Source organism: Tigriopus californicus, chromosome 7 (assembly GCF_007210705.1).
Source record: "Tigriopus californicus strain San Diego chromosome 7, Tcal_SD_v2.1, whole genome shotgun sequence".
Taxonomy (NCBI): Eukaryota; Metazoa; Arthropoda; class Copepoda; order Harpacticoida; family Harpacticidae; genus Tigriopus; species Tigriopus californicus.
This window is the reverse complement of record NC_081446.1, coordinates 2382716-2395460: the sequence shown is the minus strand read 5'-3', so window position 1 is coordinate 2395460 and position 12745 is coordinate 2382716. Positions and strand designations below refer to the sequence as shown.

At 40.6% G+C, this 12745-nt stretch overlaps 1 protein-coding gene across 1 annotated transcript; it reads right to left on the bottom strand.

The window, feature by feature from the left end:
* Window positions 1–8549: 8549 nt before the first annotated feature.
* On the bottom strand, window positions 8550–10833 carry LOC131883177 (uridylate-specific endoribonuclease-like). Its single transcript, XM_059230562.1, has 7 exons — window positions 10706–10833; window positions 10580–10636; window positions 10276–10512; window positions 10065–10203; window positions 9496–9798; window positions 9015–9153; window positions 8550–8867 (listed from the first exon to the last, which is right to left on the bottom strand). The coding sequence occupies exons 1-7, from the start codon at window positions 10767–10769 to the stop codon at window positions 8631–8633; spliced, it is 1176 nt and encodes a 391-aa protein (XP_059086545.1). The 5' UTR covers window positions 10770–10833; the 3' UTR covers window positions 8550–8630.
* Window positions 10834–12745: the final 1912 nt, after the last annotated feature.

The window sequence follows — 12745 nt, the reverse complement described above, 5'->3', positions numbered from 1 at the left end:
AACGTGTTTCATTCCCGGGACCATTGATCGGTTGATGCTCAATCCTATCTAGCATTCCAACTGAGTCTGGAGGAGGCATGTTTCGGAAACGCGGTTTGATGTCATGCATGCATATTGCTAATATTGCGAACTGTCTTTGCTTTCAACGTATCCAGGTCGCCACTCAGGAGAACAATCTTTATTGAACCAAACGGGCTGATTTTTTTCGGACTTTCTTACCGTTACTTTGGGAATGGAATCCCCAGCACTTCACTAAAGACTAAAACGTGAACATCTACTAATTTTATATAATATCTGATCCCCCAACGAATTTGATCAGGAATTTTGGTCAATAACTTGCTACTGGATCAACACTTACGTAATCTCTACGAATATTGGAGGGAAGCAAATTGAGGAGCGAAGGAGCCCGAGAAAGAAGAGAGTTGGACTTCACTGTTCCAACTAGCCTGGATTTTTGAAGGCTTGAAGGTGCTCTCAAAACGCACATTAAGCCTCTGCGATCACTGCGGTTGACCGTTAAACCTAGGTTGGGGCAAAGCTCAAGGATGCTTTTGACACCTTCCGTACCGTACCTTCTCTGAATACTATACAGTCCCAACTTTTTTAGTCTCTCCCATTATAAAAACTCTCTCATACCCTCAAAGTTCCTAGTAAAACATTTTTGGACCCAGAATGGGACGAAATGAATATATATATTGTAAACATTGTAAAAGCAAAACTGTGATCCAATGAGAAAGATCTCGCAATAAGTAGTTTTTTATTATGAGAGCTCTCACATTCCTGATATGTTCCTAGTTAAACATCTTTTGACTTGTTCGACCTTTTGCAAACCTGCTGAACTCATTGGAGCCCAAATGGGTGAAGCATATTCAAGATGGGGTTGAACAATCGACTTGTACAGAGTGAGCATCGTGATACTGTCTCTGGACTTAAACGTGCGATATATCCAACGACACATTTGAAAAGCTTTACCCACCTTCAACTGGATATGCTCATCAAACTTTCCATTATTTTGGAGGACTACACCCAAATCTTTCATAGATGAGACCTACTCAATATCTTTACCTCCATTATCTACAGATGGAGTATTCAAAGGAGTTGACCCGATGGTCATTGAGCGGAATTTCATTCCGTTCAGGACCATCTTACTCTCAGTTACCCAAGAGTAGATTCGATCCAAGTCCTTAGCCAGGCTACTGGAATCTTGGCACAGATCTAGATGTCGCATTGGCCCGACATCAGTGCAGAGGAAAGTGGATTTCAAGTCAACAACTCTGTACACCAAAAAAGAGGAGGGTGACTGCCTGATCAGTAGTAACGACCTACAATCGCTGGGCCTTCAACGAACGCTATCAGTGACAAGCTCACTCTGAATCTGGACACGCTGGCGGATGAAAAAGCATGAGTCACTGTACACCAAAATTTATCTACCAGCTGATGAAGGCAAATGTTCGCATTTTTCCTCGCGCTATGCGAGGTCTAGTCATTATATGGTCTGTGAATCTTGGCCATTCCGATCAGACACTAACTTTGTATCGGCAGCATAAGAAGAGAGACTAAGACTAAATACTAAGCTTTTAAAGCGGAGCAACAAATATTATAAACAAGAGGGGCCCTAATATGGAGCCCTGGGGAAGACATCACGATGTCACGTAACATCATGTAGGTCACAAAGGGATCCCTCAACCTTAACAATTTGCTTCCTATCATGAATGAAGCTTCTTATCCAATTGAAAACCGTTCCTTGGATCACAGTGGCATGAAGTTTATTCAACAAAAGGCCATGATCTACTTTCTCAAAGGCCTTGGAAAAATCAAGATTGACAACATCAACTGACTCATGTCTCTCCAGTTCCTCAATAATTTGTTCTATTTGCTCAATCAGTGGGGTAACTGCGCTAAAATATGCTCGGAACGCATGCTGGCTAGGAGGAAGGACTTCATTGACTTTAAAAAACTCTTCAAGTTTGAAATTCATGATCTTCTCAAACAGTATTCGAAGTGACAGAAATGGGCCTGTAGTTACTGGGGAGCAACTTATCTCCCCCTTTAAAAATTGGAACAACGTGAGCTAACTTTAGTGAAGATGGAAACTTGCCCTGATCCAAGATGCAACGCATCAAGAACAAGAAAACAGGAGCAAGAACCAGTGAGCATTTCATCAGCAACTGAGCAACACCATCAGGGCCAGGGGAGCTCGAGAGTCTCAAGTCCCTGATGGCCGCTAAAGCATCTTGGTCTGTGACTACAAGATCATCTAAGTGCTCAAATTGACTAACCTTGTCAATCTCAACAGACTGATCTTCAGAACAATGAGCTGTTGCTTCAAAACTCAGTGGGGTTGAAAACACTCTTGAGAACTGATCTCCAAGTATGTTAGCCATAGCATCTACATTGTTAATGGCTTCTCCATCAACCTCAAAAAAGCCCAGCAGGGTGTTTCATCATTCTCTTAGAGTTTGCATAAGAGAAAAAAGTCTTCAGATTCGACTTCACCTCCTAAACCACTTTACTCTCCCTTTTCAATTGGTCTTAATGATCTTAATCCTCCCTTGAATCAAATTCAATTGTCTTTGAAGGCTATCAATTTTCCTGCTATGAAACTCTCTTTGAACAATTGCTTTCTAAACTGCGGAATTGTAGATTGCGTTCCACCTTTCGGAACACTTTCAGGGATTAACTAATCTATCAATGGCTGCATCTATGGAAGATTCCTGTTTCAGAATTGAAGGCACGTCTAGCTCCTTTACTTTATCTACAATCAACGGGCAGTATTCATCTTTGAACTTGAACTTTGCCAGGCCGACTTTTATAATAAATCTGTTATTGCGACTCTCGGTCATGTCAACTCGCAAAATAATAAGATTGTGTATGTAAACAACTTACACAAATATAGATAAGAATATATAAAAGAAGAAACTAAAAGGGGTAAAACGATAAAACATTCGACTAGTGATATCACAGCAGAGATGACTAGAATTGGTTCAGTGCACATGAAAAAAGGGAAGAGGTGAGTTTCAGATAGTACAGAGACAGGTAGGTAGGGTAAGTGATGAAAATCTTGGTTATTGCAGTAGAGTGGATGGGCCACTTTGAACAGATCGTTTGTCGACTCCCATCGCTGGTGGCATTTGGCCGGGAGACGGACAAAGGTACGTGACCGCCAATACTCCGAAGGGATGTCGGGCCAAGGACAATAAGGTGTTAGCAAGTCCTTGACCGGGAAGGACAAATTGTGTCCTGACATCACCTCCGGAAAGGTCAGGTTCCCAACGCTGTTAGACACTAACCTTGCCAGCCCGATGGTGAGGGGCTCGGTTTCGCTTAGAAAATGCGTCCATGCATTGTTGGCATATTGGGGCACGCAGAGGTATCGCTTGAGGAACTTGGTGTAGGTGACATCGGCGGATTTGAGGGTGGATTGAGCGGAGTTGGGAAGCCAAGGGTGAAGACCGTAAAGGAAAATTGGAGTGATGTAGGTCCGGAAGAGTTGAAGAATATTGGAAGGGGAAGATTCTTGATGGGATGTCCATTGCAAATTTATCCGATCCTGGCTCTGGCTTTGACTATTGATAATTTGAGATGGTTGGTGAAGGAGAGTTGAGTTGAGAATGTGAAACTGACATAATTAAAATTATAGATGATTTCAATAGGACTATTGTCCTAACTAACTAACTAATGTCAAAGAGAAATGCTCGCACGGGTGCTTACTTCAAAAAACTTAATGTCCTCAAAGTTACTGAAAACGGTTAAGCTATGTATTTCGCTGCCAAAAAGACCTCATTCCCAAGAGTGTGACCAATTTCAATCTCAAAATGCAGAGGGAAGGGATTCTTCATGCAGCTTTGCCATTAGTTCGACAAGCTTGGCAACAAAAACTGCCAGACTTCTTTTTTGCTCAAACTTGGAATTTATTTCACACTGAACATCAAATCAAAAATGACCTACAAATGACACTGAGGCAGTGGACTGGGTATGTGAGAGAGAAAATAATTAGCTCTTATTCGACGACATGTAAAATTAAAGACTGCTTTATTTGCCAATAACCCGGGTGCCTTTGTTGAAGTTGGATTACTTTCCAAGGATGAAATTTGCCCCTGTTGAGGCCACTTCATAAGACCAATACTGGTGGGCTGATCCCTAACCTGGAAAACCCTTGACCCCGACAAGAAATTTGGGCCCCATGAAAACAAGCTGTTATTGCCTATGGGGAATGTGCAAGTCATTCCTAACATTTAAACATACGCCTCCATGCGGAGAAATGGGATTGTCAGGGCGTACTCTATCACAACGAACTAAATTGAAACCAACTATGGCCAGCTCTTCATCTAAGACCCCTGGTCGAAGCCAGGTTTCTGTCATGGAAATGAATGAAACCTGCCTATCTAAAGTTACTTCCTCAAGAACCTTGATTTTGGTGCTATCCTTTTTGGAAATAAGACAATGCACATTCAGATAAAGCCCTTTTACGGGCTTATTGTCCTTCGATGGACTAGTGCTATCAAATCTTTGACTAGGCCTTCTAACCTTAAAAAATCCTGCTTTTGGACAAAACTCATCTTAGGCGGAGGATAAGAAAACCTTTGAGGAGAGGGTAAAAGAATTGGAGAAGGAACTCTGACCGCCACCTGAACATACGATCTAAAAGATGCGTTGGGCTCATGACGACCAGAGAGGGGATTAGGGCTACAAAGTTTGGGCAGAAGAGAGGTTAGAGGAATTGAGGATGAAGTTGGAGTAGTGGGAGGGGAAGAATGGGGGGGAAAGGAAAGGGGTGGGGTAAGTCTGTTGAGAGACTTGACAATGAGGTTGTCACGCCGAAAACCTAACCCCTTGGGATATGAATAAGTTGAGAGATTCAGCAGTAGTGAACATAAGTTGTTACGCTGAAAGCCTGATACGAACCTTAAGATTCCTTGAAATGCTGCTTCATGCTTTGTGGTGTGTGGTCATTTTGTTCGTATACTCAACTCATTCTCCTCTCACTTATGTCTTGAATATCTTTTACATTTGGATTGGAAAAAAACAGCTGTTGTTTGAGACCTTCAATGATGATGTTCCCTCTCTTACGTTCTTGGAACATCATGTGGGAATCACTGATGGTAAATAAGGGTCGGAAAAATAGTTTATTATTTTGGTCAAAATAGTTGTTTTTAAGTTATGAAAATCGGCCAAAATAAGTTCCGAAAAATCAAAAATAAATTTAAAAAAGTGAAAAAAAGAAGTGTTTTTGTTCAGTTAGTTATTCAAGTTCAACTGTTTGATTATTGGTATGCAAGATGCTCTTGCTCTTTGGATTGAGTCTTGCCTTTACATTAGCAAAAAATTAAATTTCTATGAAGACTTCTCATTAAAAAGCATTCCTTAAGATCCAGGCTACTGATGAAGAAAAGTCCACTTATCTTTTTTCTCGGGCTCCTTCATTGCGTAATGTCCTTTCTTCTAATACCGTATTCGTTGGGCTTGTTGATCGGGTTGCATTTTTCAAGTCAGACTTGGACATATTTTTAGATAGCATTCCAAATCAACCCCACATTCAAGGTCTGTTAACTGAAATACGTTGGCAGACCAAATATCATGTAAAGATTAAGAGGTAATTATTAAAGAATCAAAATCTTTCATTCTAAAAGTTCCAGGGATTGTTTTTTTTTTGGTTTGGTTTTCACGGGCTTTTCTAACCGCTACAGGGAATGTAATTCCCAGTACTATTAAAATGAAAGGTTATAATTTGTCTATTTATTACCTTTCAATCTTTATATGATATTTGGTCTACCAACGAATTTGAGTTGGCAGACCGAGCTAGTCCTTGAATGTACGTAGGGTTGATCTGGAATGCTATCTAAAAAAATTGTCCAAGTCTGACTTAACCGGATTAACAAGGCCTACGTAATCCCTACGAATATCAGAGGGAAGCAAATTAAACAATGAAGGAGCCCGAGAAAGAACAGATGTGGACTTCATTGTTCGAACTAGCCTAGATTCTCGAGGGCGTGAAGGTGCTCTCAAAACACACATTAAGCCTCTACGGTCACTAGAATTGACCCTAAATCCTGGGTTGGGACAAAGCTTATGAATGCATTTGAAGACGTACAGTATCAGATACGTATCATACCTTCTCTAGACACTGTACAATCCCAGCTTGTCCACTCACTCCCGATAGACGAGCTCTCTCATTCCCGTGATGTTCCTAGTAAAACATCTTAGGACCTACTCAAGCTTTTACAAACCTGCTGAACTCATTGGAGCCCAAATGGGTGAAACATATTCAAGATGGGGTTGAACAATCGACTTGTACCAAGTTAGCATCGTGATACTATTTCTGGACTTAAACGTACGATATATCCACCACACATTTGAAAAGCTTTACCTACCTTCAACTAGATATGCTCATCGAGCTTTCCATTATTTTGGAGGACTACACCTAAATCTTTCATAGATGAGACGTGCTCAATATCTTTACCTCCATTATCTACGAGTGGAGTATTCAAAGGAGTTGACCCGAAGGTCATTGAGCGGAATTTCATTCCGTTCAGGGCCATATTACTCTCAGTTACCCAAGAGTAGATTCGATCTAAGTCCTTTGCAACACTACTGGAATCCTGGCCATTCCTGCCAGAAACTAACTTTGTATCGTCCGCATAAGAAGAGAGACTAAGACTAAATATTAAGCTTTTAAAGCGGAGCAACGAATATTATAAAAAGGAGGGGCCCTAAGTTGAAGCCCTGGGGAACACCTGACTTTCATCATGTATGTCACTAAGGGATCCCTCGACCTTAACAATTTGCTTCCTATCCTAAATGAAGCTTCTTATCCAATTGAGAACCTTGCCTTGGATCCCAATCTCATGGAGTCTATTCAACAAAAGGCCATGATATTCTTTATCAAAGGCCTTGGCAAAATCAAGATAGACAACATCAACTGACTCATGCCTTTCCAGTCCCTCAATGACCTGCTCTACAGTAAATGCTCAATCAGTTGGGTAACCGTGCTAAACTGTGCTCGGAACCCGTGCTGGCTTGGAGGAAGGACTTCATGGATATCAAGAAATTCAACAAGTTTGAACTTCATGATCTTCTCAAACACCTTTGCAATATTTGAATCGAGAGAAATCGGCCTATAGTTACTGGGGATGCGACTTATCTCCCCCTTTGAAAATTGGAACAACGTGAGCTATCGTTAGTGAAGAGAGGAACTTGCCCTGAACCGAACTTGAGAAGTTTTTGACACTATTTAGGGTGGCCAAACTTACAGCCTTTTCCTTCTTCAGGACAAGGCTGCTTCCGGTAAACAGGACAGACTGTTTTCTCTACAACTGTCTTTTCGTGCTCTATTTCAAGAGGAGATACCACTTAAACCTCTACATTGGTAAAATCAGTCGACTTTATAACTTGTGGGTGAGCCTGTTCTTTAAACAGCACCCTGGTTTCATTGACCCAAGCAACTAAAGCCTCTATAATAAAGGGCTTATTGACTACGGAAGCATCCTTCCCTACTAAGGCCAAGTCCAAACATTGTCTAGCCTCATTGATGACTTTTCCACAAATAGCTTCAATCATAAATGCAGGAGTAGTAACTTTCTATGAGCAGAAAAAAATCAAGAGACCAAGAAAAAGAAGAAAACTGAAAGGTTATGCAATCTTGTCCTGAGATGCAGGACAACGAAGCAAAGTAGGAATGAACTACTTCACATTAAACTAAACATACAAATCTAAGATGGAGATAGCAAACATGAAGTAAGGGACAGAGAAAAGCAAGGAATCAAGAACACGTGTAAACTAGAAAAACAACACAAAAACACAGAAATAAACTCAACAAAGTGGTCTAACAAAAAATGAAATCAATACACTAATGAACAATAAATTCTAACCGTCAAGGACCAATACAATCAAACTAAAGAACTACACAACAATTTGGAACTAGAAATACTACAATACAAATCAGAGAGAAACTGCTAAAGCTAAACATAAACATAAATGAGCAAAAAACTTATTAGGTTTTAAAGTAATTACGTCTTACCAAAGTAGTGAAAAAACCAAACCTTATTGAGTGAATGATGAATGGCAATTCCCCTTCATTCACCCACACACAAACACCACACGTGCACTGCACGAGGTTTTCTCCGAGGGCGGGATGGAAACCCACGCCCTCTTTCGGGTACATTAGACCACTCCGCCACCATGGTTACCATGATTTCAGTCCCTGTAGCGGTTTGAAAAGCCATGAAAAACCTAACCAAAAAATGCCTTCCCGTTACCTTGATGATAATTCATTAACATATGATAGATAGAAAAACCAAATGGGGATCAAACATGGCAGCACTGGTTTGAAAGTTTGCAGTTCAGGCATATTGAATGCATCAGTTCTAGTAAAAGGTATGAAAGGGGCCGTTTCAATTGCACTCTTTTGAGATATATCGGAATTGCACTTCCCCTTTCGAAAAAAGTACCAAATTAGTATGATTTCGATACTAGAAATTATTTTCCTACTACCCCAATTCTAAGCAACTTCTCCGTTTCATTTTTTTGGCTTGGAATGAAGTTAAGACGCATGAACTTAAGTAGAGTGTTTAATAACCCTTTTAGAACAATTCTTTGCAACGATCACTCAAGATTCTTAACATATCCTAGATTTACGTGAAGTCGGGATAAGCGGTTCCAATATGAATCTTTCCGTTCTGTTGCAAGTCATAAGTGGTGATGTAGAATTCTTGATCATTGTAGCTCAAAGTACATTTGCCACCTCCTCGGGTCAAGAAGCACACGGTGTACATAGCCAGATCCAACTCTGGAGGAGTTCCAACGAACATGGAGCCAATGCACTTCATGTCACCGTTCCATTTGAACACGTTGGTGATACCTTGGCCGTCCTTTAAAGTCAATTACAAGGTATTAAAGTAAATGAAAGAAGACAAAATACTTTTTGTAGTCAGAGCATATTCTAGAAACCCACTTCGAGACTATTCTAACTCTCGGATTAGTCTTGCAAATATTTGCATTAGTTTTAGAATACTCACAGATCCAAAAGCAGATTGTGTCAGGTAACCCAAGTAGTCAATGTTGCCACTTTGCTCCTCAAAGAAGAACTTGAGCCAGTTGTGAAATCCGGAAACCTTGCCTCCCTTCAATTCGCCCATAAAAACGTGCTCAAATCCACTGAAATGCAATTATTTGAACTTAAATGATATGCATAGTTTCCTTAATATCAATCCCAAAAATGGAAGTTACTGCCTCTGTGTCAATGGTAAAGCCCCGTCATAAGATGAATTATTGACAATATACGAATTTAATGGAATAACAAAAAGAAGCCCTCCAATCTTCAAATTGAATTACTCATGCACAATAGGTGCGTTTTAGATTGATAAGATATAGGCTGAAGATTGACCTCTCAATTCAAATTGCGTTGGCCATTTCTTTTTCAATGTATACATAGAATGTAAAGTGTTATTATTGCCTATTGTAGATGAAAACTCCTTGGCTATGTCTTGAGAGCTTTACCTGGATCCAACCACGGTTGCAGATGTACCATCACGGTCATATCCTTCCAACCAAAGCGTGTACAATTTGGCTCTGAACTCCTCTGCAGTTCCCGTGAAAACACCAGCAGTGACCAAAGTATTGAAGGTCTCGATCATGATTTCAGATTCCATCACTCGGTCCAAGAACTCATTCTCCTCAGCTTGCTCCTCGGGAGTGTTGTCTTCGGCGCCAGTCACGGCAGGAATGTAGTTGTCGTACATCTTCTTCAAGGGAGCAATGGTAGGATATTCCCAAATGGACTCATCAAAGGTCGTAAACAATCTGCATGGAATTGGATCGATGGAAATATTTTGCTTTGCATGATAATATGATTTGCTTTACTGTTCTGACCAAATTAAGTGAGGAATAGTTGTATGCTTTTGGAACCCTAGCATGCTTCGCAACCAAAAAGAAGGTTGTGTCTCCCAAGACGAGTTTTAAAGGACTTGGACGCTCAGTACTTTGGTTAGTCCGTTTTTAATACCAGATAAAGTCCAAGCGTGATACTCCAAAACGCTTTCCTGATAGGTCATGATTTAAAAACTTACGGGTTAGGAGCTTGATCACTGGTGCTGCATTCACTGGTGGATCCCTGGTAATCAATTACCACTTTCCCGGCCAGACCAGAGTTGGCAGCCAACTTGATGAGCCTCTCGGAAAGATCCTTCAACTCTTGGTTACTCAAATCTGACGGGCATTCAAATTCGTATAACAACAATACACATTGGTTGGAGGCCTAGGCCTGTTTTTTGTTAGTACCTCCTCCGCCAGTGCTGGGGTTTGTGGTGAAATCTCCACTTCCACACAATTCATTGAAATCGTCGCAACAATTTCCGTGCTCAGGGCATTCTGTGTTGCACTGACATTCGTTTTTGGGGAAGTAGCTGATGCCACAACGATCCTTGCAGGACAGACAAACATCGGAGTAATCGGCACAGCAATCTCCAAATTGGGTGCAAGAGGCGTTACACTCACAAGGAGCGCCAATTACATTGCCTGTATAAAAAGGTCAGCAAAAATAACGTGATTGGTACTCGAGGCATTTCACCATTACTTGACATACCCTCTTCACATCGGCCCACACAGGACTCTCCTTGCTTGGCTCCCCAACGGGTGAATTCTATTAAAAAAGCAATAGTTCTAAAACTAGGAAATGAATTCAACAGTTTCTGATAAATTGAATGCTTACCATGAGATGGGAGGGCCAAAGCCGTGTTCACAAGGGCAAAGGTAAGGAGAAGAGCAGCCCTCATGATGTTCTGTGGGTGCTTGTTGAGGCGAAACTGAATCTATTTATGGGCTGAGTGATAGCCTCATGTTAGATGACGTTTTCTATCTTAAATGCTTGATAATTTCATCTAAACAAACATATTTTGCCTAACTAATGGATTGACCGAGGTCAAAGAGCAGAAGACATTAAAAGACCTCTGTTAGGACCCGTCCTCATTGAAAGGAAGGTGTTGAAGGTGAGATTAGCAAATTCAAGAATGCATACCAATGATTTGATTTAATTTCTTAAGATATCTGTCTTGTAATGAAGTATATGAGAAACCATGAAACCGTGAGCGCTAGTACAGCCGATTGATGGTTGCCCACCTGTTGTCAGTGACCGCTACCCAAACTAGAAGATTTTTTTTAAGTGTCTTTGTCTGCATTTTAGGATACGAGCCATCTCTTGATCATAAACAAAGGTTTGGCATTAAGATTCATTGAGGTAGGCTACAGGTCAGATAATGTCATCATGTCTTGTCTAAATAACGTCAAGCTAAGAAATACGATGATCTTTTTTTCGTTGAACCGCAACTATGAATCTTGGTTTCAAATTTCCTAATATGAACTCTTGGATCCTTTTTCAGCTGCAGACAGTTTCCTTCCCTGCAAAAATATATTAAATGTAATTCTAGAATTCTGCTTCATTTTTCCCTTAAACGACCCCATGTGGTGGTTTCCGTATCCATAGCATTCGTGCCTGGCTGCAGCCTGCCTTCACCTTTGTTTTGTTATCCAGTCCAACCTAGAGGGCTAGTCACACAAGACAAGACAAGCCCTCTAGTCCAACCTAAACTTTATTTCGTTGCATCAAAGGCCTTCACAGCCTATTATTACGTCTTTACTCCATTACTGTCATTAAATGATTTTTTATTCAAGTTACCAATTCAATCAATGTTAGTAAGTATAGAGGAAACTGAGGATGTCAACATGTCACTTTCTCTTGATAAGTTTCATATGTTGATTGGTGACGTGAGACCAAACAAATGTTTAGATACAAATTTACTTATTCTCTTAAATTTGTTTGCCTCAATCACTAGGGTTCTATGAGTTATGCAAAAAAAAACCAAATCGGTTTGCGATATGTATTGGACAAAATAGGGAATCTGTATGAAAAGGCATGGAATTGCAAAAAAGCAAGTTCATGCTCACCATAACAGGAGTATCATCTCTGTGTACTGATCCTTATTACGCTCTTATCAAGCAGCTCCTCCAAACAACAAATTATTGAAAGAAGGCACAATCCAGATAGCCTTGGGGGTATCTATCGCATCAGTGGTTGAAAGTCCAATTCCCGGAAAAAGAACTGCAGCTCAGAAATTTGAATTGCATTTAGAGACCTAAATGTGCTAAGGATGGCGCAATGGGATATGTCAAGTGAAGGAAATTCAAAGAAAAATGTGGGGTCCGGCACCCTGATTTTAGGGCATTTTGGGGAGGGAAAACTGAGACAAACATCACAATCAACTCGCACCATCCGCCCATTGAATTTTCAATAATTAAATGATTTTGAGTGAGCTGTGTTGCAAAACCCTACAAAATGAACATGCTTGGTGTAATTGGGTGAACACACTATCAAATTGGCTCAATGCCACAATGCTATTTGATTAGACGAGCACGTAAGATGAAATAAATGTCAAAATTCAATGCATGCACAGTGTAATTCGGCTGGGCATGTTGTCATTGATTTTACTTCACAGAATAACGTCAGTTGCTTATGAACGCGTTCACTTGACAAGCCTTATGGCGTATCCATGCAGACTGTTCACCAGTTTTGAATAACTCTATGCGTCGCGTTAGGCGCAAACTCACGCCCATAAACTGGGAAACGTACATACTACATTAGTGATGGCGTTTGAAGTTGATACGTTTTACTGTACTTCAATTAGCAAACAGATTTCCTTATTGCGTTACTCAATATGTTACTATGTGGCATCGATGAGAATATTACTTCGAAAAT

What these genes read in the sequence shown, in the direction of transcription:
- LOC131883177 (XM_059230562.1), bottom strand. Translation starts at nt 10,769, where the DNA reads ATGAGGGCTGCTCTTCTCCTTACCTTTGCCCTTGTGAACACGGCTTTG. An exon ending in GCAACCGTGGTTGGATCCAG is followed by an intron (nt 9,154 to 9,495) that starts GTAAAGCTCTCA and finishes ATTGCATTTCAG; the next exon opens with TGGATTTGAGCACGTTTTTA. An exon ending in CACAATCTGCTTTTGGATCT is followed by an intron (nt 8,868 to 9,014) that starts GTGAGTATTCTA and finishes TTGACTTTAAAG; the next exon opens with GACGGCCAAGGTATCACCAA.